The sequence below is a fragment of the Tupaia chinensis genome, unplaced genomic scaffold, assembly GCF_000334495.1.
Source record: "Tupaia chinensis unplaced genomic scaffold, TupChi_1.0 Scaffold142716_1, whole genome shotgun sequence".
NCBI classification, from domain to species: Eukaryota; Metazoa; Chordata; class Mammalia; order Scandentia; family Tupaiidae; genus Tupaia; species Tupaia belangeri.
Genome location: NW_006202562.1, coordinates 393,640 through 418,522, shown reverse-complemented (window position 1 = coordinate 418,522; position 24,883 = coordinate 393,640). Strand labels below are relative to the sequence as shown.

The window sequence follows — 24,883 nt, the reverse complement described above, 5'->3', positions numbered from 1 at the left end:
GAAGCAGATCAGTGTGCGTGGCATCGCGGGGCTGGGCGACGTGGCCGAGGTGCGGAAGAGCTTCAACCGGCACCTGCACTTCACGCTGGTCAAGGACCGCAACGTGGCCACGCCCCGCGACTACTTCTTCGCGCTGGCACACACGGTGCGCGACCACCTGGTGGGCCGCTGGATCCGCACGCAGCAGCACTACTACGAGCGCGACCCCAAGGTGAGGGCCGGGCGCTGCAGGGCGTCGCGGTGCTCGGCCGCGCGCTGCCCGCCCCCAGAAGGCCAGCCGGGGCCTGGGCTGCTTTGAGCCCCGGCCTGTGGAGCGCCCCGCCTCCCCGAAGGGGCGCGTAGTCGCGGGGTGAGGGCGGCTCCCCCGCCCCCGCAGTCCCTGGAGGAGACTAGCTTTGGGTGGGCGCCCTGCCCCGCCACTCCTGCCTACCGCGTTCCCCCGGGGGTCGGCCGGCCGCGCTTCCTGTCCTGACCTCGGGCACTGCCGGAGGCAGAGCGCATTCCTGGGGCCGGGCTTCCTCTGCTGGGCCCTGCTCCAGGATCTTTCTCTGGGAGCCCGCGCCTGGAAAGGGGCGCTCTTCCCGGCAGATCCAGACCCCGGAATCCTGGCGGAATTTCGCGGCGCGCAGTGTGCCTCCCGCCTCCCGCCTCCCTTCCCCGCCCCAGCCCCAGCCCCACAGTACCCGCCTCCCACCATCTGCAACAGTTTGTAGGAGAAAAGGGACTGGAATCAGGGCTGGGCTGTTTGTGGACTAGAAGGGGTGAGTGCGGACATCAGGCCGTTGTGGGGCTTCTTTTTATAGCTAGGCTGATTCGAGAACAGCACTGAAGATGCCTGCTTAAAGCAGGAAGGGTCCGCGCCGAGGAGTCTTCGGAGATGGCTCTGTCTTGGAAGTGCTCACACCTTACTTGGAGAAGTTAACTTGGGTTGAAGTTCATGGAGATTGTTTTAGTAATTGTGACTTCTTTTTATACTTTGCAAAAATTTGTTTCCAGTAAGAAAATACAAAATGCATGAAAGGAAAGTCAGGAATAGTCCCTATGACTTCACCATTTTAAGGTATGGGTGTATGCCCTCCCAGAACCTTTTCTATTCCTGAATATATATATACAAATTAAAAAAAAAGTATATTGTATCTACCATTTTGTGGCTTTTTTGTTTCTGTTCATAAACACTTGTAAGGTTTCACTCGCAGCTTTCCAAGTCAGTACATTTTATCTTTCTACTAGTGTGCTAAGGTAGAGCAGAGACTGGGGATGACCGGGTACATGTAGGCCTGCAATTTGCAGGTTTGGTTTGCATTATGTACCCAGGCACTGGGCAGCTCCTCTGTTGAGGGTATTTTAGAAGAATAGTAAGATATGTTTAATAGTTGCTTAGAGTGAGATCGATTGCTTTTGCAAATGTATTCTGGGGCACTCCTTTTTCAACAGTAGAGTTGGTGCAAAGGACAGAGTTGTTAGCGTCCCAGCCATCCCAGCCCGCCTCTTTGTATTTAGTATGCAAGAAGAGGGAGAAGGAAATGGCTCCAAATAGCCAAAACAGGTTGTTACAGGAAGGACTCGGGATGCCTTGCCAGGCAGACTGCCCAGAAGGCAGGGGCTCCCCAGATTCCCTGCGGATGGGAGAGCTCTGCTGCATAGCAGCATGTTATTGTCCAGGCAGCCGATGACAGGGGACAGCTTTGCCTCTGTGTTCAAGGGCACCTCCCCGAAGCTGGACCCAGAGGCCGCCTCCAGGATCCTGTTAGAGCATTCACCTGCGGTTAGATCCTGCAGAGGCCAGGGATGGGCTGAGGCTTACGGAAATGACCTTCATGAATAGAGTTAGTCCTTCAGCAGAACAGGTTTCCTGATCCTCCATGAAAGGTCTGATCGGGTTGTCTGCCATGGTAATGACAGTGGCAACCTTTCTCTTTTAAAGAAACCACACAGCCTGAATGGGAGGTGGAAAAGTGGAATTTAAGTACTTTTCTGGCTAATGCATGAAGAAAATAAGCTCGCCACCTCCTTTGATGGCAAGAGTTACACATTTGCTGATAATGGACCGGAAACAGAGTCAGGGCCCCTGCGGGGAGGTGGGCACCCAGTAAAGACCCTGCAGAGGGCCTGCAGTGGCGTGGAGGTTGAGGCAGCTGGATCCCACTTGGCCTGCATAAATCAAGTCCCAGATCTAGAGGCGTGAAAATCACGCTGGGCGTGTGTGTGTGTGTGTGTGTGTGTGTGTCCAAAACCCTGAGAGGAGAATGGAGGAGGAGGCATTGCAGTGTAGCCTTTCCCTCTCAGGGGGGTGATTTCTCACTTTCTCTCTCTCTGTCTCAGCAAGTACACTTGCCCTATAGCAAAACAAACAAATTTCCACAGAGGTACACCAGCCCTGGTCATGGCCCCAGGGCCATGGTCCAGCATACTTCAGCTGTGGTACCATGATACTCTGAACTTAATAAAATAGACTGATTTAATTTATTATTTCTGTTTTTTAGAACATCGTGAAAGTCCTTAAGATTATTAGAGGAAAAATTAGAAGACAAAGCTAAGCCAGAGGGAAAAATTAACTGTAGTCTCAGCCCCCAAGAATAGCATTGCAAATGTGCCCTGTACTTGTCTCCTACATCTTTTTTTGTGCTGACACAAACTCTTGTTTTAACTCATAAAATGGACTGTGTGGCACCTGTTGTCTCCTGTCCCTCTTGGGCTTTGTCTCTGGTGACAGTAGAAACGGTAGAACAGTGGAGTGCTCAGAGGAAGGGTTTTCAGGCACTAACCCAGCCAGTATTAGAAATCTGGCCGAAGTTGAGCACATGCGCCTGACATGAGGCAGTGCTTAGCTATGAAGATATCCTTTGGATTCTCTGAAGCAGTGGTGAGGTGGGGAAACTTCAGGGACACGGACTCCATTCCACTCGGTGCTGGCAAAGAACTGGCTGGCCAGGGCAGGTAGCATGTGAATCTGGCCTCCTCCTAGGCCCTGGCCTCTCTGTTCAGTCTGTGTCACTGTGGCTTGGAAAGATCGAACCTTTTCTGGCCTCCTATTTTTCATCTTTAAAATGAGGGTAGTCAAGCTGGGTGAGCTATTTCTGAACTCCCTTGCAGTTCTTCAGTGTTACTGTGTTTCGCTTTAAAAATGTTTCTTTTTTACGTTGATGTTCCATGCATCCAGAAGGAACTTGGAGATGCTTGTGCGAAATGTAACACAAAAGGGTCAATTAATAGAAGACCCAAAAGAAAGTAGGGGTGGGACAGTGTCCTAGTCTGTCCTGCTGCTATAGAAGTAACTGAGTCAGAGTACTCTAAGAGAATAGGGGTTTATTTAGCTCATGGCTTTGCAAGCTCAGTGGTGGCCTCCGGTGAGGGTCTGCTCGCATAGGTCTGTGTCTGTACCCACGTGTCTCTGGTATCACACCCTCTCCTTATAACCCCACCAGTGTGCAGGCAGGGTTCCCACCCTGATAACCTTATCCAATCCTAATCACCTCTTGAAGAAGCCACCTCTTTTTTTTTTTTTAGAGGTTTTTGCCATCAGGTGCATGTGCTTGCTAGAGACACAAAGGGAAAGTGAGAAATCACTCCCCCCCCTCCTCGGAGGGGAGTGGCCACACTGCAATCTCTTCTTTTCTATTCTCTTCAGGGACTTTGGGCGTGTACACACGTACCCAGCATGATTTTCAAGTCACCAGGTCCAGGACTCGAACTGCGGTCGGCCATGTGGGAGTCTAGCGATGTAACCATGTAACCACTACGCCATCTGCTAGCCATGAAGGGTCCATCTCTTAATCACATGGATGATTAAATTCCCACCCTCTTTACACCTTTATAAGCATTCACCAAATTTTAGCACACGTATTTCAGGGAAACACGTTCAGACCACAGAAGACAGTAAGGGGAGGAGACCAGGTTAAGTTCAGGATTCAAAGTGCAGACCAAAAATCCTGGCAACAAGGGCAAGTGGCAGATTGCACCTAGTTCTGGGGCCATGGGAGCCCCGCTGTACGGCCTGGCATAGGCGGTGTGTGGCTTACTGTGTGGGTCATTGTACAGCAGATTTTGTGTGACATGGACAGCCACCTGCCATGGCTGGAATACTGCTTCACTGTGGCTCCTACCCTGAGCCACAGCGTGACCATGATGACCGGTTAAGGAGAAGCAGCTTTACATGGGGCCTGGGCTGTTGTCTTAATATTTCTTCTTTTTTTGTCATCGTTAGGCTTTTGCCATAAGGCACATGCACATGTTGGAAAGAGACTTGGGGGGAGGTGACAAATCACCCCCCCTTCCCATGGGATGGCCACATTGCAGTCCCTTCTGAGGTTTTGGGCACACACATACATGCACTGAACATGATTTCCAAGTTGCCAGATCTGGGATTCAAACCACAGTCAGCCATGTGGAAGTCTAGTGCCTTAACCATCATATCATCTGCTGGCCCTACTATTTTGATATTCTTAATACGATCATCACAATGATTTTTTTTTTTTAAAGAGAGATTTTTGCTATATGTTGTGTGTGCTCACTGGAGAGATGGAGAGAGACAGAAAGTGAGAAATTGCCCCTCAGGGGGATGGCCACATCTCAATCCCTTTTCCATTCTCCTCTTGGGATTTTGGGTGGGCATGGATGGACACGCGCCTGGTGTGAGTTTTAATTCACCAGATCTGGGACTTGAACTGTGGTCAGCTATGTGGGAGCCCAGTGATGTAACCAGTATGCCATCTGCAGGTCCCTTCAATGAATACATTAACTTCATGGTCTGGAGTTACAGGAAGATGACCTAGAACGTCTGTTGCAGCTTTTGTTTCAGTGAGTCAGTGGTGGGAGGGGCCTCTGGGACCTTCACACTCCTGGTGCTCTGCTTGCTCCCTCTGGGCCCTGTTCTCTCTGGGCTGTGTGCATCGAGCTTGCACCCTGTGGGCAGGCTTTCCTGGCAGCGGAGGGCTCAGTCTTTTTTTTTTTTTTTTTTGTAAGAGAGATTTTAGCTATAGGGTGTGTAAGCTTGCCGGAAAGACAGGGACAAAGAGATGATAAAAGCAAGAATTCACCCCTTGGAGGGGGATGGTCACACTGTAGTCCCTTCTCCATTCTCCTCTTGGGATCTTGGGCACGTACGCACATGTACCGGGCATGAGTTTGAGCCAGCAGGTCCATAACTTGAACCATGGTCGACTATGTGGGAGTCCAGCAACGTAACCGTTGTGCCATCTGCTGGTCCCAAGGGCTCGGTCTTTTCTCTGGCTGGAGGCTCTTGTGGGCAGCTGTTTGTGCCGATTACCCGGGTAGCCAGCCAAGTGGAAGGCAGGGTTATGCTCTCAGATCATCAGGGTAGGAAGCCTGCCAGCCTGGGCCATGATTTTCTGGAGAGCACAGTATGGCCTCTGCTCCTGCAGGCTGGGAGGGCTGACTTTACAGCTCATTTTGGTGAGGCCATAGTGCCCAGATCAGCATTGTGGTTGTTTCTATGAAGGTGTTTTGGACGAGATTGACATTTATATCAGTGGACTTTGAATGAAGCAGACTGTTCACCATATCGTGAGGGAGACTCGTGTGCACGTACCCCCAACCAGCCAGCTCTCCAGTCTGTCCTAGAGCTCTGTATAAAGCCAGTGTCAGATTCCACACCAGGGCACAGCCCTGTAAGACTGCCCCTGCCACGCCAGTCCCCAGCTGGGGACTCCCTTCTGACCTCTGACTAGCCCTCCTTGGGTTTGGTAGTTAGCTGGGATGGCTCATAGGACTCAGGAAGCACTCTACTTGGCCTTTTTATTGTTTTACAGATTTTTCGCTACAGGGCCTGTGCGTTCACTGGAGAGACAGGACTGACGGACAGAAAAGAGACGTTACCTGCTAGGGGGATGACCACACACATTCCTCTCTTTCGTCCTCTCAGGATTTCGACATGCATGCACACACAGCTGGCGTGATTTTCAAGCCTCCAGGTTAGGGAATGGAAAAGTAAGCTGCCACTAGTAGGGAGCCCAGCACCTTAACATGGCACCCCCTGCTGGCCCCTCTACTTACATTTGCCAGTTAATTATAAAGGACACCGCTAGGGGCACCAGACCGTGGCACAGCGGTGAAGGGAGGCTCTTCGAGGCTGACCCTCAAGGAAGGGTTCTGGGGTCACATCCAGAGATCTCCCTGGGTGTTTCTATGAAGGTGTTTTTTTGATGAGATTGACATTTCTGTGCTGGGTACACGTGCGCCCATGTTCCACACTGCCTGAGAGCGGGGGTGTTACCAGGGTGTGAAGATCCTGTTGGGATGCTGTCTCTGTCTCTCTCACTTGTGAAGAAATAACTAAAAATAAAGGGTATAGTGAGGTAGAAGGCGTGCGCAGGGCAAGGTATGAGGACGGAGGTGCTTGGGGCTTCCTCGCCCTCTGTGGGTGCCACCCTCCCAGCACCTCCGTGATTCGCTTACCCAGAACCTCTGGACCCCTTCAGCTGGAGATTTTAGGGAAGATGTCTTATGACGCCACGATTGATTAAATCCTTGGTCTTGGGTGATTAACTTGACCTTCAGCCTCCTTCTTCTCCCTGGAAGTTGGGGGACAGTGAGAAAGATCCAACCTTGAAGGGGTTTCTCAAAAGTCACCCCATTAACATTAAGTCAAGTGTGGTTGAAAGGAGCTCCTTGCTCTTACCACTTAGGGTTTTAGCTCAGGCCGAGAATTCCTAACCAAACATCGGAGGTCTTACTCTTACTGCTGGGTGACCACCTCCGGCCAGTTGAAGGCCTCAAGGTCCCCAACCTTTTTGGCCCTAGGGACTGGTTTTGTGGAAGATAGTTTTTCCACGGTCCAGTCAAAGGAATTGGGAAGATGGTTTATGAGAACACTCATACTAGATCCCTCCTATCCTGGAACCGCACGCATGGTCTACACAGGGTGCGCTCTGCAGGAAGAGAAATTAACGCGGCTGACCTGACAGCAGGCGAGCACAGTGGGAGCGGCTGCGCATGCGCTGAAGCTTAGCTCTGGTTTGCTGCGCGCCGCCTGCTATGTGGCCCAGACCATGCCCTGGGTTGGGGACCCCTACCGTGTGCGACAAATGCTGCCAACCCACCACCCTGGGCCGGAACTACAGTGTAGTCGGGGTGCCCAGCCTGCCGCCTGCGCTCCCTGCAGCTCCTGGGCTTGTACCTCTGCAGGGGCGCGAGCCGACTCTGACTCTGTGAGAGGGCTCTCCTCGCCCTTGCGTGCATGCACACGCGTACTTGCCTCTGTTTCTCCCGAGGACCCTGATTGATAGTTGGTGCTGAGGATGGCAGCAGGGACCATTCATGTCTATGAGATCAGGAAGTCTTCAAAAAGTTTATGAAAAAAATCCATATTGTGAAAAAGTCATGCGTGGGCGTTAGGGGTTTTTTATCTCCAATGTAAACTTGGAGAAAATTTTCATTCCATTTTTCCACCAAGAGTTTGTCCCCGCCTTGTAACTGAACTCACTTCCACATTTCAGTCATTTCAAGTGAATTAAAAAACAAACTCCCGCCTTGTAACTGAACTCACTTCCACATTTTAATCATTTCAAGTGAATTAAAAAACAAACTTTTACATTATTTGAGATGTAAAAGTTGCAAGAGTAAGACAAAAAATTCCCATGTACTCCCCCATCAGACTTTCTAGAAGTTAAACGTTTTAACGGGATAATCAGCTCATTATGTCTCTGTAGAAATGCATTTTTCTCATAAGTGTTCAGAAGTGCTAAGTTAGTTCCAGCCTCAGGGGCCCCTTTATTCCCAGGATCTAAAGTCAGGGGCGATCTCGGTCTCTTTCATAGCCATGGCAGATGCTTAAACTCTGGCTTTCCATCCTGAGGCAGTGCTGTCACCTGCAGATCTTACTGTTTCCCCAGCTGCCCCACTGGGAAGAAACAGAAAGAGAGAGTGCTGCGGGGCTAGCTGCGGTGCAGAAGTCAAGGTGCTGGATTCTCATGTGGCCAACTGCCATTCAAGTCCCAGACCCGGCAGCTTGCTTTCTCGCTTTCTCTCTCTCTTTCTCTCTCTCTCTCTGCCTTTCTCTGGTGAGTGTGTATGCCCTATAGCAAATTAAAAAAAAATAATAATAATAGAATTAAATAATTAAAAAGATACAATGATGCAATTATAAGCTGCAGCTAAGGAAACAGAATTTAAGTCTCAGATTATACTTTTTGTTTCATTAAACAGCAAGTCTTCAAGCTGTTTAGAAACCCATGACATTCTAAGACATGAAACAAACATTAGGTCATCAGGAAAGTCATGATGCATTTTTCTTTGTTTTTCTACACAAAAATGCATCATGACTTTCCCAGTGACTCAATGGACAGCAGGAGACAGGGACAGGTTCTTTCTCTACTTGTTCAAAACAGGGTTCTTAGCATACAGGCAAGGGAAAAGAAATGTATATAAATTTAGAAACAGAAAAGTCTGGCTAACAGTATCTTCAGTGAGATCTCATGGAACAGGAATGATAAGGAATTTTGGTTGTAGCTTTTCTCAGCTCGGACCTAGTCTAAAATGAAAGGTGCAAGTAGTTCTGGTTAAAACAATGACAGTGCTGGCTCCATGGCCTGTTGGTTAAAGGGGCCAGATTTTGCATGGCTGACCACAGGTTTGAATCCTGGCCTGAGCAGCTTGAGTACACACTGGGTGCATGAGTGCGCGTGCCCCACATCCAGGCAGAATGGAGGAATGGAGAAGAGATCACAGCGTGACCACGTCCTGTTGGGAGGTGCTTTCTCTCTGGTCAGAGCACACACCCTCTGGCAAATTAGAAAAACAAACAAATAACAACAACAAAAATGACAATCGGCTGAGCCTACACCGCGCAATCCACAGAGCACTGGACTGCGATGCTGGATGCCTCAGGGCTGACTGGTTTCAGATCCCTGGGTCAACATACGTCACCAAAGACTGACAAGGTGGAAGGCTGGGGACTGGGGCGGGGTGGGGGGGTGGGTGTGACAGTGTGACCAGAACCTGTCAAGGGTGCTTCTCTTGCTCTCTTTCTCATGCACACTATCATGGGGAGGGAAAAAACCATGATGGGACTTCACTAGTTATAGTTTGACAAAATCCAGATCCTTTAGCAGAAATGGATGAGGCTCTGGCTTATGTGTCAGTGACAAGGAGGCCCCCATTGTTGTCTGCCTCTGGAACAGGAGGGGGTGGATGTTTTGTAGTGAGTGGATTGTAAAAATATAGTGTTACAGAGCACAAAAGAAATTTGTTTCCTGCCAAACCAAGTGATGCTAAGATCCCTGTAAGTCCTAAAGCTCTGTTTATATTTAGTTGTTGTTTTTTTTTTTTTTTTTTTTTTTGGAGAGCTTTTTGCCATAGGGCACGTGCGCTCACCAGACAGACAGAGAGACAGAAAGCGAGAAATCACCCCCCAGGGGGGGATGGCCACTCCGCAATCCCTTCTCCTCCATTCTCCTCTCCAGATCTTGGGCACGCACGCACATGTGCCCGGCGTGAGTTTTAAGCCACCGGGTCCTGGACGCGAACCGTGGTCGACTACATGGGAGTCCAGCGACATAGCCATTATGCTAACTGCTGGTCCCTATTTAGTTTGCATTTTCAGAATTAAGCAGACAGACCTGCCTTTGGTACCAGTACCTAAAGTAATCGGAAATCTGTGTCCCTCTTGGTCCCAGTTCTTCACTGAAAGCCATGTTTTCCTGGCACTTAATTTTAATAGCAAGTGCTTATGTGATGGGGTGAGAGCGACTGAGAATCCTTGAATCCTTAGGATGAATACAGTAATGGTTTTTGTACTTTTTTTTTTTTTTTTTTAGTAATGATTTTATAAAGCTGTTCTGGGAGCCACCCTCCCACAACAGTGGGAGCTGTGACAGGTCAGGAAAACCCAGGACGGGACGGTGCTTCTCCAGTATTTCTCCTTTCTCTGGGCCTCAGGGCTGTGTGGGGCTCACAAGCAGGAGGCGGGAGGACAGGCCCACCCAAACAGGGCAGCCCAGTACCTCTGGGGAGACTGGTGCCCATCCGGAACCCAGCCAGGGGAACGTGCTCACTGGCCTCCAGGCTGGGTCAGTGTGCTGTCCATGGGTCACATCAGGGCCATGCTGTGCCTGCTCACCCCCACAAGATGGCAGGTGGTCTGTTATGGTGTGGGGGCACAGGATAGGCGAGGACAGGACCAAGTGGGCAGGAGAGCTGCTGACTTTCCTGGGCACAGTACAGATCTCTGATTCAGGCCCTTTGTCCTGGTGAGAGCAGTCACCCATGTCCGTTTTGTTGCCCTGAGTGTTGGGAAATTTCCTTCTTTCTTTTCCACCAGGGTGTTCAGACACTTCTGTCAAACAAACTAATTAAAATCCCTTCCAGAGAGGCACAAGACGTTGGAGACCTCTGCAGGCCTGCTCTGCTAACCTCAATTGTGTAACTAGCAAAGCCACGTTCTGTTTGATGGTGTGGAGCTCCATTTCTAGGGTCCGCACACTCCCAAGGTGACTAAAGAAGTTTAACAGACACATTGTGTAATTTTTGTGTTGTTCATATTTTCAGCTGTGCCACAGAGCTTTGGTCAGGCCTTTCTGTGAATTGCCTGGTAGCATGGGCGCTGCGTGAAATAAATAGGCCCAGCGTACAAAAAAAAAATGAGTAGAGGCTGCCAAGGCCACTCAACACTCGTCACAGTCACATTGCGAGAAGGTGCCACCCGAGAGAGATCAGGCGCCCGTTCATCCCCAGGAGAGCTCTGTCAGGAGAGTTAGGGAGCCTGCTGCCACCCTGCAGCAGCAGGATTTGGGGCAGTGAGCAGCTGGCCCCTAACCTGCCGCCTGGACAAGGCCGTGCTCCCACCTGGTTTTTCTAGAGCTGCCATCCCACCAATCCATTAGGCCCTGCGGTGCTCCTTAAAAATCTAGCACAGTGAGGAGAACCAGCCCTGCTCCAGTCCACGCCTAGCCTTGTGTAAACCCAGGAGTGGGTGTGGTGTCGCCAGGTCACCTGGCAGTTGCTGGGGGTTGGAATGGAACCAAGACGGTGTAAGATGCAAGTCTCTGCATTTCCTGACTGGCTCCCAGCAAGCCTGGTGGGTTTGAGGGTTTTCACTCTGGATCATCTTAAGGAAAATGGGAAAACCAAAACCAAAATATCTGAGGGAACCATGAAAGTTCTTAAATGAAAATCAGTCCCAAGACCTGCGCAGTAAGGACTGTCGTACCCTGGCGCACTGCACCCGGCTGGCAGCCGAGCAGGCCTGCAGTGGTACCTGTGCAGCTCGGCGCCCTGACCCTGCCCGGATGGGCTGTGCGCAGGGGAACTACGGGGCACTGCGTCGGCTCCTCTTACACCGAGCTGCAGCAGGAAGCTCCCGTTGTATTTGCAGAAGCCTTGATGTTCTAGTCCATTCCATTGGTGTTAACAGAAAATACCTGGATCCAGGTAACTGAAGACAATAGAGTTTATTTAGTTCACGGTTTGAAGTTCCAGGGGCCAGTAGCCACATCTGGCTGAGGTGTTCCTGTTGGTGGAGTCCCGAGGCCACTTAGGGCACCACATCAGGAGAGGACAGGAGCTGCATGTCTACCTCCATCCTTGTGTCTGCCCTGGCCTCTTCTCCTTTAAACCCACCAGGGGTCAAAGGAACCCCACTATAATCACCTAATCACTCTCAAAGGACCCCACCTTTCAACACCATGAAGGTACTGGGTTTCCTCTTAATATTGTTGCAATATAGCCAAGTCTAACGTGAATCCTGGGGGGACACTCAAATCACAGCATCTGATACCCGCATTCACCTTGGGAGGAGAATTAGAGCCCAAGGTTTTGAGTCTAGGCCCAGCATCTGATGCCTCAGTGTCCAGTCCACACCAGTAGAGGTGATCAAGTTCTTGGGGGTCAACTGTGAAACTTCCTTTTTAGTTTTTTCCCCCACAGTGGCAGGTAAAAAGTAAGACATTTTTGCCAGAAGATCAAACTACAACTTTAAAAATACACAATTTAAGTTAAAGACAAAATACCAACATCTTGGTGTATTCCTGCCCTGTCAGCCTTTGTAAAGGCTCCTGGGGAGAACTCCAGGCGTAGGTACATGGGACCTTCTGTGTATATGGGAGGAGGAAATGACTGTGCTCGAACCTTTGGTTCACAGCGTTTCCCCAGGCAGCGGGGGCCTTGTGGGCTCAGTATGCTTTCACATTTGCTGATAAGCCTGCCCAGACAATGCCCTTGGCCTCCCTTGTGGGAGGGGAGGCAGAGTGTTATGGGAACCCCATAGAATAATAAGTTGCTTCAAGTGTAGAGTAAATTCAGACAAAAGTGATGGAGCTGGCCAGAAGAGGGGACTGTGAGCGGGAGTGACAGCAGGTGTACTTGCAGGGTGCCTGTCAGGACTCGTCCATGGTGCTGTTCTACGTTTTATTACATAGAGGACATTGGAGTTTGGCTCTTAGTTTAGAAGCCATACAAGCAGATGATCAGAAAAGTAAAAACAGGCCATTGACTCTGATTGTTTTGGTATGTTCCTCCTCCTCCTCCTCCTTCTCCTCTTCTTCTTCTTTTTGGTTCATAGAGACTTTTGATTGAGGGTGCATGTGCTCTACAGAGAGACAGAAAGCAAAAAATCATCCCCCCGGGGGGGGGGTGGCCACGTAGTAATCCCTTCTCCTTTCTCAGCATTTTGGGCACACACACCTGCACTCTTGGTGAGAGTTTTAAGCTGATGGGTCTGGCGCTTGAACCGCAATCGACTTATGTGGGAGTCCAGTGACATAACCATTATGCCACCTGCTGGTCTTGGTATGTTCTTTCAACAAGTAGATTTAGATAAAAACAGAATTTTCTTATACATGGAGTCTTCAAAATGTTTATGGAAAATGCACATTATGAAAAAAACTGCAATGTATTTCAAAGTATTTTTGCACCAAAATAAACTCTTATTTTAATTCCGTTTTTCCACCAACTTTTTAAAGTGCCCTCATGTTTTGGGAGTATTGCCATCTTAATAACATTAAGTCTTTGAATCCATTAACATGGGATGTCTTTTAATTTGTTTAAGTCTTTTTTAAAATATCAGTGATTTTTAAATTTTCAGTCTATAAATCTTAACCCTGTGCTTGTTCATTTTATTTTTGGAATTTTCATTGCTACTGTATTAAAAGGCAATGGATTTTTATATTCATATAATTATTTATGAATAATTAATTAATGACAAATAATTACTGTAATTTGCTTTTGTATTACTCTTGCACCCTCTAGCTACCTTCCTGAACTCATTTATTAGATCTGTGATGGTTTGGTGATTTCTCCTGGCCTTTCATGGCCTTGACAGATTTGATGAACATGAGTCAGGCATGTTACAGAACATCCCTCTATTTGGGTTTGTCTGAGGTTTCTTTGTGGGTAGACTGGGTTATGGGTTTTGGGGAGGAGCACACAGGAAAAGTACCCTTTACATCGCAGCACAGGGGATCCCTATCCTCCATGGCCAGGTTTGTCAACTGTACACAAGTCACTGTGGCTTCCTCTCATACTCCATGTGCTCTAGCTCTTGTGGGGGTGGGGAATTAAGCTCCACCTCCCAGAATGAAGAAGAAGTTGGGCCATTTGTTAAAACTACCACTGCAGTGGACCAGCAGTTGTCATAATGGCTATGTTACTGGACTCCCATGTAGTTGACCGCAGTTCGAATCCCAGACCTGGTGGCTTAAACTCACACCACACGTGTGTGCGTGTGTGCCCAAGATCCCGAGAGGAAATTGGAGGAGAAGGGATTATGGTGTGGCCATACCCCCAGGGGGTGATTTCTCACCTTCTATCTCTCTATCTCTGTCTTTCTGGTGAGCGCATGCGCCTTATTACAAAAACCTCTCCAAAAAAAAAAAAAAAAAAACCCAAAAAACAAAAAAACTACCATTGCACGGGTCAGCAGGTGGTGTGGTGGGTGGTTAAGGAGCTAGACTCCCACAGGGCTGACCATGGTTTGAATCCCAGACCTGGCAGCTTACTTACTTTCTCTCTCCCTCTCTCTCGCATGTGTACCCTATAGCAAATTAAAAAATAATCATAATAATAAATAAGATTAAATAAATAGTTAAAAAAGAAGCTACCACGACAATTGAGAAATATTTGGAGGTTGTGTAGCTATCCTGTCAGTCCTCAAAGTAGTGTCCCCAGTACATGCAGCAATGGCTCCGGCCTCCGTCAGTTATTCCTGTGGAGTTCCCATGGTGGTTTTCTGTTCCTCTTGTTCCTTCTACATTTATAACCTGCAATTACTCTGTAAGGGAGATTTGTCTCTTCCTCATTAATTTTCTCCAGGCCTTTTTAAAAAAAGTTAGTTTCTTTCTTTCTTTTAATAATTATTTTATTTTATTTATTTATTATTAATTTGCTATGGGGCACATGTACTTCCCAGAAAGAGATAGAGAGAAGCTGCCAGGTCCGGAACTCAAACCATGGTCAGCCGTATGGGAGTCCACCACCTTAACCACCGTGCTACCTGACAGCTCCTATTTTTTTTTTTTTTTATTTCTTCCATTGTGGGGATGGAGGGAGGCACCACATACTGGGATCCATCCCTGCCTTGCCAGCCTGGATTGCATGCACAGGGAGACCCTGGAACAAAAACCTGGGACCCTCCCTGTGGGTCCAGATCCCCAGACCTGGCTTTGACAGCATAGCAGGTGGCTGCGTGGAGCCATGTGGAAGAGCAGGGACTCTGAGCTATGGCCACTTTTAGTCCCATGGCCCCTGCGGGTGGTTGCGAGAAGTCCATGGCAGAGTACGTGGGTGTTCTTAGTACTCTGCCGGTGCCCAGTAGGCACTGAATGTGCTGGCGTCCTGGTTATGGCACCTCACTTACACAGAGCTGCAAAGCTGGACCCAAAGCCTGCCCACAGGCACAGGCAAACCCAGACTCTGCCTCATGGAAACAGGCCATGTGTTTATCCGTCCGCCATCCCTTGCTGTCTGATGTTCACGAGTACCTAATGTGTGCCTGCAGCTGTGCTCATTAGGGCTTCACCTGCAGTCCTGAAAGTGTTCCCTACCTCGTAGGGCTGTTTCATTCCTTGTTAGAGATGCCCAAGGGCACACAACTGGTACGAGGCCAAGTCAGGCCTGCATCTGCTCAATTCCGGGGCCTCGTCCTACCCACAAAACCGCCTGGCTCTGCGCAGCCAGGGAGATTAATTTACAGTCACACTGCGGAAGGGACTGCTTGCTGCAGGATGCGGCCCAGACCAGCTCACTGGGCCACCCTTGGGCAGCTCAGGCTGGTGGAGCCTCGCTGAAGTGAGCAAGCCCGTTTTTGCATGAGTGGTTTCAAGTGTGGGGCTGACCTGAGTGTGAGTCCTAAGTGGGTGCTTGGTGGCTCCATAAGATTGGCCGCCCATGGCCTTCCTAATGCGTGGAATGGAATGGGAACCTAAGGCTGTCTTTTGCTTCCTTAGCGCATTTACTACCTGTCACTGGAGTTCTACATGGGCCGAACGCTGCAGAACACCATGGTGAACCTGGGCCTGCAGAACGCCTGCGATGAAGCTATTTACCAGGTAGGACCTGTGGCCAGCGTCCGGTGGCCTCTCATGTGCATGAGGCCTCAGTGTGTTTTCCCCCAGAGGAGAGCCTGACCTTTTCAGCTGTCTGGGAGTGGGAGTGCCTGGTGGGGTGCTCCTCCTCTCTCTCAAAGGGAGAAAGAGAGAATTGATGGGAAGGTGATTCAGGGTGTGCGAGGACTGGGTTGAACTGGGATGCAAGATTTGGAGGTTTCTAGACTCCATTGCACTCTGCAGCCCAAAGCAGATTTATAACATAGTGGAAGTGGCTAGTACTTTTCCATTACTATCTCTCTCTCTTTTTAAAAAAAAGTTTATTCATCTATTCTTTCCATGAGAGAAAAGAGAAACAGACAGACATAAGCACCCACAGCAGAGTCCTCGTGTTATAACCATCCCAGCCTCGGCTCTGGATCACTGGCCCTGGGACTTCAGGGACCAGGGTGGACCATGGTGTGGGTCCAGTTGCATTTCGGTCATGCCACCCACTAGGCCCCCATTTCTTTTTTCTTTTTTAATTAATTATTTTTTATTTAATTTTATTTATTATTTTTAAATTTGTTATAGGACATGTGTGCTCACGCGAGAGAGACAGTGAGAAAGCAGCCACCAGGTTTGGGCTCAAACCGCAGTTGGTCATATGGGAGTCCAGTGCTCCCACCATGCCACTTGCTGCCCCCCTATTTCTGTTTTATTAAACTGGTAACTCTCTTCTGGTTTCCCTCCCACCCCTAATAAAACTTCCTGAGCTTACCCTACCCTCCGGTTATAAAACGGCCCTTCGGGGACCAGCAGTTAGCGTAATGGCTATGTCGCTGAACTCCCACATAGTCGACCACGGTTCGAGTCCCAGACCCAGTGGCTTAAACTCACGCTGGGCACGTGTGCGTGCGTGCCCAAGATCCCAGGAGGAGACTGGAGGAGAAGGGATTGCAGTGTGGCCATCCCCCCTGGGGGGTGATTTCTCGCTTTCTGTCTCTCTGTCTCTCTCTGTCTGTCTGGCAAGTGCACGCGCCCTATAGCAAAAACCTCTCAAAAAAAAAGAAGAAAAAAAAAAACGGTCCTTTCTCCCCTAATCAGAGTAGAAATTGGCTTTCCGTAGGGGTTCTTCATTGACAGTGGCTCACTCTGAGCTTGCCCTTCATGGTCCGTTTGGCCTCTGAGAACTGAACTATGATTGGCTGTCGCTGCCTTCTAATGAACTGTGATTGGTTGCCGCTGCCTTCTAGTTCCTCTGTCCTCTTCCCCTTCCTCCCCCCCCAGTGAATCTCCAGTGCCGAATTTCCGGACTGTAAACCTGTAAGCTCTTCCCGTTTTGCACATGTATGAAAGATTCTTACCCAAGCCGTCCTTCCTCCCTGCACCCTGCCTCCTCCCTTGTCTCTGCTGGGTTTAGGTGGAGGAGCTCCAGGGTGTCCTTGGGGGTGTAAATTGAGGCTGTGAGATGTCTCAACACTGTTGGGGGCTCTTGTCCCCTTTAGGACTTAGTGAAAAGGGGCATCTGGGGCGCATAATCTCAGTTGGCACAGTAGAATGGAACCCACATTTTACTCACCACAGTAGGAATCTTAGCTTAAAGTTATCTAACAAGATCTTGGCTGCCCTGGCAGGTGACTTGTCTGTGTTCTGCTTGCCGATTATTAATGTCAGTCGTGTCCGTGAGGAACAGCACAGAGCACAGCATGTCTTAGCCATATCCTTTGTGAATTTTGCGGTTGTGTGCAGTGTTAGTTTTTGAGATATTTTGAAACATTTTCCTTTGTACAGTTCTTACATACAGTACAAGTTTTAGGAAATGTTTATCTATTTATAATTTTTATTACACAAATAACATTTATAAAAACTTACAAAATACAGGTACATACATACCCTTTCTTTTTCGCAAATTTCTTCCATGAGAGAGAGTGTGTGTGCCCCTCCTCATGCCATGACCTCCCAGTCTCAGCCAGCCAGGATCACAGGGACAAGTGAGCACATGCAGTGTGTACAGGAAGCCCTCAGGGTGCAAGCCTGTGACATCCCCTGTGGCTTCAGCATGGCAAAGCATTGCTTTATGGAGTGAGTGCCAGGCAGCTGGCCACATGTATCCTTTTAAAGTGTACATTTTTTGGGCCAGCAGGTGGTATGGTGGTTAAGGCATTGGAATCCCACATGGCCTACCACAGTTCGAGTCCTGGACCTGGCATCTTGCTTTCTCACTTTCTCTCTCTCTCACTAGTGAGCACATGTGCCTCATAACATTAAAAATAATAATAGTAATAGTAATAATAAAATTAAATAATTCTTGAAAAACCTATCACTAAAAAAAATATATACATTCTTTAAAGTGATACTTTACTTGCAGTTTCAATTTTAAAATAAATTTTTAAGAGAGCTGGCTCAGTAGCACAGCAGTTAAGCAATGTGCATAGAAAGCTAGATCCACATGGCTGACCTAGTTCAAATCCCAGCCCTGGTGTCTTGAGAAATATGCCAAGAAGGTCAGCAGGTGCCCTAAAGTTATACCCCCATTGTTCTGCAATTGTCACCACTCTTCACCCCAGAACATTGTTGCTTTCCCAGTCTGAAACTCTGTGCACATCAGTGTTTCCCCATTCTCTTCTTCCCCCAGCTCCTGGCAGCTTGAAACGTGCCTGATGTGTGTATATGCATGCCCAAAATTTTGACAGGAAATGAAGGAAGAAGGATTGCAACATGCCCATGCCTCATTAGGGAGTGCTTTCTCCATCTCTGGCTAGCACTCATGCCTTCTGGCCAAAAAAGAAAAGCCAGCCATAAAAGGCCACATACTGTGTATTTCCATTTTTGTGAGCTGCCCAGAACTGGCAGATGCACCAAGACAGAAAGTAGGGATGATTAGCAGAGGCCGGGGATGGGGCAGTTGCTAATAGGTGGGGCTTTGTTTGATTGTGTAACAGCTCGTTCTAAGGATTGGATGGCTCCGTGGACATGTACCTTACAGGGTGAGTGTTGGGGCCAGCAGGTGGCATGGTGGATAAAGTGCTAGACTTCCACGTGGCTAACTGCAGCTCAAGTCCCAGATCTGGCAGCTTGAACATCACACTGGGTGCATGTGCGTGCGTGCCCTAAACCCCAGGAGAAGAACAGAGGCGAAGGAGCTGTGGCGTGAACATCCCCACTGCGGGTGATTTCTCACTTTCCCTCTCACTGTCTCCATGCCTCAGCAAGTGCCCACATACCCTATGGCAAAATCCTCATAAAAAAAAAAATAGCAAATTTTCTGGTATGCGGTTTATATTTCAATAGAGAAACGAGCTTGTTTACACTCATTTTCTGGCTTCAGCCTGGAAGCCCACTGTAGGCCTGCCAATTAGCTCCTTCTTGTGTTGTTTAAAATGCTCTCAGAATCAAGGTGATGTTTGCCCTACTGGGGTGAGTGCCTACCACATTCAACCTAAAGGTTCCTGGCCTGCCCAGATTGCTGGGCAGTGTGGTGCTTGCTTGTAATCACTGCTGCTTGGGAAGCTGAGGCAGACGAGTCACAGCACAGTCCTGAGACCCTGCCCCCCCAGAGACCTGCAGGAACAAAACGTCTTTCCCCACGTCGACCCTAGCCGGCCTTTTGTGGGTCTGTCTCTGAATCCAGTCACTTTTTCCTGAGTAAGTCATGCTGTGGTCAGACACATTTGAAACACAAGGTAGCTAAACATGTTTTTTTTTTTTTTTTCAGAGGTTTTTTGTTTGTTTGTTTGCTTTTGCTACAGGTCGTGTGTAGTCACCAGAGACACAGAGGGAGACAGAGACAGAAAGAGAAATCAGCCTCCACAGGAATGGCCATGCCACAGCCTCTTGTCCTCCATTCTCTTCTAAGGATTTTGGGCACATGTGAGTTTCAAGCCACCAGGTCTGGGACTTGAACCATGATTAACCATGTCCAGCACCCCAACCACTCTGCCACCTGCTAGCCCCCATATTTCCTACCTTTGAACTGATGATTTATTACTGGATCAGGCCTACCTCCCTGACACACCCCAAATATTTTTGGTGGAACATACTCTTTGAAAGAGCTTGGGAATTAAGTTTAAATCATCATATTTTGAAATTTTACTTTGAATTAGATTCCTGTACATGTTATACAATTTTGTCTCCTTCGCATGTGCTGTGTATTTATGACCCAAGTGTTTTTTCTTCACAACTTCTGTCTCACTCCTCATAATTTATCTGGTTCTCTACGTTGGTGCAGACTCCCAGGTCCACGAGGTCTTCCAGGGGGTCTGTTAGATCAGAACTGTTTTCATAACCCTGAGGTGCTACTTGCCTTTTCTTTTTCTTTCTTTGTTTTTAATTTGCTAGAGGGCGGGCTTACTTGCTGGCATGAGACAAAGACAGAGCGGGAAAGTGAGGAAGCACCTCCCATGGGCAGTGGTCATGCTGTGATCCCTTTTCCTCCGTGTCTCCTGGGGCTTGGGGAATGCATGCACACTCACCTGGCATCTTTTTTAAGTCATTGGGTCCAGGACTTGAACCACATAGTTGGCCATGTTGGATCTAGCTGCCTTAACCACCAGGCCACAGGCTGGCCTGGCTATGTGCCCTTTTTTTTGTTTGTTTGTTTTTTGTTTTTTGTTTTGAGAGAGAGAGTTTTGTTATAGAGTGCTTGCTCTTGCTGGAGAGAAAGGAAGCAAAAAATCACCCCTTGGAGGGATGGCCACATTGCAATCTTTTTTCTTCTATTCTCCTCTCAGTATCTTGGGCACGCACACACACATTCAGCATGAGTTTCAAGCTGCCAGGCCTGGAACTTGAACCGTGGTCGGCCATGCAGCACTCCAGCGCTTTAACCACCATGCCACTGGCTGGTCCTGGTATGTGTCTTTTTTAGTAGTCTCTCCTGAGTATACAGTGAAGTTTTCCAGATTACATGATAGGTAATCACAACTGATTGAATGCTGAAGTAGAAAAACCAATAAAGAGATTTATAAAAACACTGCCTCTCTTCTCAGTAATTTTTTTGTTTTGTTTTCAAGAATTTAGTTATTGTGCATTAAACTTTGTTATTCATGTTAACATGTAGTGAGTTTATTTTTAAATTAATTCATATATGTACTTAAAATTTGATTTTAGACTTTCATTTCTAATTTGATAATTTTTTTTTTCTTTTTTTGGAGAGATTTTTGCTATAGGGCGTGTGCGCTCGCCAGAAAGACAGAGAGAGACAGAGAGACAGAAAGGGAGAAATCTACCCCCCGGGGGATGGCCACGCCGGGCAATCCCTTCTCCATTCTCCTCTCGGGATCTTGGGAACACATGCACACGTGCCCGGTGTGAGTTTAAGCCACTGGGTCCAGGACTCGAACCACAGTCGACTACATGGGAGTCCAGCGTCATAGCCATTATGCTAACTGCTGGTCCCTAACTCGATACATTTTGATAGACTTCACATGAACAAAAGCTCTTTGCATCCTCCTGAGACCAAAATGTTTGAAATCCACCCATCTAGAAACACAACAACAGTTTGTCAAGTTCATACCCCACAGCTCCATTAATGGAATGCTTATCCATGTTCCACAGTTGAGAACCTTAATATCTTCATTCTGGTATTGTGATGAGTCAGTTTAAGTAGTTGTGACTTTGTTGCTTTTGCTCTAATTTTTAAATGCTGTATCTAGTCCCCAAGACTGGATAGAACTTGAATAACCACAGGAATGGTGCTGTTAGGTGTGGGTTTAAGATTTCACGGACCAGATGGTTTCACAGCTGTAACCTAACTCTGCATTGCTGGGTCCACCTGGGACGTTTAAAAAGCCACTGGGGCCAGGAATTTGAACCACATGCATCTGAGCCATGTGGGTGTGGCTCCTTTAACCATCAAGCCATCAGGCTGGCCCTGGGCTTACATCCTGAAGCCTCCCTATGTGTACTGGGCACACACACGTGTACAAGCTGGATGACACTCAGTGGATATTGCGGCATAAAGGACCTGGTTAGAGTGCCTGTCTCTCCTTTTCTTATAGAAGAGATAAACTTGGAAAGAAAAACATGGCTGGCCCCATAGCTTACTGGTTAAGCCCCATGCATAGGGAGCTGGATCCCACAGGGCTGGCCATGGTTTGAATCCTGGTTATGGCGGCTTGAAAAACATGTTGGATACCTGTGCATGGTGTCCAAAATCCTGATGAAAACATGGAGCAAAAAGGATTGCTGAGTGATCACATCCCTATGGGGACTGCTTTTTCTTCTCTGTATCTCTGGTGAGTCCCCATGTTCTTTGTCAGTTAAAAAAAAAAAAAAAGAAGTATTAGTATTCCATGTGAAATGAGAGAATTATTAAAATCACTAGTTTCATTTCTGGGTGTGGTGGCGCCCACCCTATGGCAAAAACCTATGGAGGCTGGAGGATTGTGGCCTTGAGGCCCTCTCTCTCTCTCTCAGTCTCTCTCAACGCGCACGATTTGGAAAAAAAAATTACTAGTTTCATTTCTAGGATACACAGTATAATCTGCTCTCTATAAATAGGCTAATAGCCTGTTAATAATCTTTGGCTTTTTTTTTTTTTTTTTTTTTTTAAGTTTGTCGCAGGGCGTGCTTACCTGAGAAAACCAGAGAAAGAGTGGGAGAGAAAGAAAAGAAATAAAGCAACCCCAGGGAGATGACCACACTGCAGTCCCTTCTCTTCCATTCTCCACTTGGGATTTTAGGCACGTACGCACACATGTCCAGAGTATTTTTCAAGCTACTAGGTCCAGAACTTGAACTATTCAGTCAGCCATGTGGGATCCAGCTGCCTTAACCACCATGACACCTACGGGCCCAACCTTGTCTAATTTTGAATAACTCTTTTTTTTTTTTAAGTTTATTCATTTATTTCTTTCCTGAGCATAAGAGAAAGAGAGACGGAGAGACAACATCCCACAGGGTCTTGGTGCTGCTATCTTCCCCAGGCCTCACCCAGTCTGGAGCAGGGGCACACGTGTGTCTGGTGTACTCGGGGAGTTTCAGTGGGGAACACTGGAACACTCCCGGAACCTTCCCACAGAGCGTCATACTCTCGCTGAACCAGTGTCCACCTCCTCGTAGTAGTTTTTAAAATTCATGGGCACTTCTATTTCTGCATTGACTTTGCACCAAACTAACAGCAGATTCTCCAGCCTGAGAGAAAGCAGGCTCTAACTTTTGCTATAAACTCGCAGGATTTAAATATCTGTCATTCGAGGCGAAGGATTAAGTGGTGTTGAAACGTTGCCTCTGTCTGTTTGCAGCTGGGGTTGGACATGGAAGAACTGGAGGAGATAGAAGAGGATGCTGGCCTTGGGAACGGCGGCCTGGGGCGGCTGGCAGGTACTCGTGCTGGCCGGGACAGGTGCTCGATCTGGGCTGGGTGGCAGCCTCGTGGCAAGGCCAAAGGCAGCAAGCTCCTGACCTGATGGGTTGGGCGAATCGGCCTCCCTCGGAGTCGATCTCCAAGTGTGTTTCTCGGGTTGAAACCTTGTCACAGTGGGGAAAAGCGGAAAGTACGTGTCCACCTTCAGACGGGTGGCATTTCACAGTTACAGCGGAGACCAAGCTTGCTGATGGTGGGCGAGCTGGTGCTGGGAGGGGCTCCTGACACGCCAGCCAATTTCCAGGACTCAAAAGCCCATGAAGGGGAGAAATATATGGACAAAACCCGGTTGGTGAAGGCGGCCTGCTTACCCCACACTGCACTTGCAGCACGCACCAGGTTGCCCTGAGACTACAGCCGTTCTTTCAGGGTCAGGCTCTGTGGCCACCGCAACGGAGTGCATGCCTAGTTTTGCAGTAGACATTGTCTGTTTCAGTTGTTTTTGCCAGCCTTCTGGGTGGAGGGAGCCAGGTTATGAACACAGAAGGAGAAATAGTTGGCCATGGTTTGAGATTTTTTTTTTTTAAAGTTTTTGCTATAGAACACGTGCGCTCGCCAGGCAGACAGAGAGAGACAGAGAGACAGAAAGCGAGAAACCACCCCCTAGGGGGAATGGCCACACCCCCATCCCTTCTCCTCTGTTCTCCTCTCGGGATCTTGGGTACGCACGCACACGCGCCCGGTGTGAGTTTTAAGCCACCGGGTCCGGGGCGCAAACCGCGGTCAGCTACATGGGAGTCCAGCGACATAGCCATTACGCTAACTGCTGGTCCCTCCATGATTTGAGATTTGATTCACTGTGTGTGTCAAGGCTCTTAGGGACTGTTTCTGGAGCAGAGATATGTCACATGAACACGTTTTGGTTTTGCGTCATGCATGTGGGACCAGGTGCAGGTGGCCTGGTCCCAAGCCACTTCGTGTCATGGACCCTTTTTGGAAGTGCTATTTTGTAAAGGGAGTACCTGTCCTAAAATGTATCTGTGTATGTGTGAGCCCGCCGTAGCTGCGGACTATCACTGTCCTGCCAGGATGAGTCCAGAACCAGGGCCAGACTGTACGCCATGGCTCATCCTCAGCAGAGTGCCTGACCCTCAGGCAGCTACACCGTGATGGATTAGGCATTTGTGGGATTTGCTTGTGTTCTGTGTGGGTTTGTGTTCCTTTTGTTCCCTTTTTAATGCAGAAGTTTAGTAAGTTTGACTTCTGAGTCTTTATTCAAAACATTGTTTTGTCTTGTCTTTCAAGAAGTTTTGATGAGAACAGGGTCGCTCTGATGACACGGTGCTTCGGCCGCTGTCTGAGGGCCTACAGCACCTTGGCACTTGGGGCTTTGGGTATCGTACACAGTCCCCACTCCTGGGCCTGCTTCACTGACGTGCAGGGAGAGGTTTTGTGACGTACCCTAGCATCAACACCACTGGATTTAAAATAGAATGTGTAGAGGGGTAGGGCAGCTTCAAGCCTCAGTTAAGAGTTTGCAGTGAGGGACTTCAGATGTGAGGAGGCACCAGACCTCGCGTGTCTTCTGTGGGGTTCTTCCCTTCCCCCTACATCCCTCCACACCCTCTGACTGACACACACAGATGCCTTCTGGGGGCTGGGAGCCCCAGGCTCTCCAAGGGAAGGGACCCAGTTGTCTGTTTCAGGAAGCTAGAGGCTGCCTCGTCCCCGTCGACTCCGTTAGATGCCCTGTGGGCCTCATCCCAGCGGGCCTTGGGTCTCCTAGCTGTCCCTGACTTATGATTGCTTTTCCCAGCCTGTTTTCTTGACTCGATGGCCACCCTGGGCCTGGCCGCATACGGCTACGGAATCCGCTACGAATTTGGGATTTTCAACCAGAAGATCGTCAACGGCTGGCAGGTGGGTGAGATGGGATTCTTCCCTGGTTTCCAGCTCTCGTCCACACGAGAAAATGAACAGCAGTGCTCCCAGTTTAACTTCTCGGGGAAGTCTGGCCATAGTGCCCTGGGTGGGTGCATGTGGAAGCCGTGGGAAGCCGTGTCACCTTTCCGAACACTCAACCGAGTACTCGCTCTAGTGA

At 48.7% G+C, this 24,883-nt stretch overlaps 1 protein-coding gene across 1 annotated transcript in view; it reads left to right on the top strand.

Annotated features, from left to right (window-relative positions):
* The window catches only part of PYGB (glycogen phosphorylase B), a 66,154-nt gene that overhangs the window by 13,946 nt on the left and 27,325 nt on the right, over window positions 1-24,883 (top strand). The window contains exons 2-5 of the mRNA XM_027766354.1: window positions 5-211; window positions 15,396-15,497; window positions 22,721-22,799; window positions 24,599-24,702. Coding sequence (XP_027622155.1) covers window positions 5-211; window positions 15,396-15,497; window positions 22,721-22,799; window positions 24,599-24,702 — 492 coding nt within the window. The remainder of the gene's footprint in view (window positions 1-4; window positions 212-15,395; window positions 15,498-22,720; window positions 22,800-24,598; window positions 24,703-24,883) is intronic.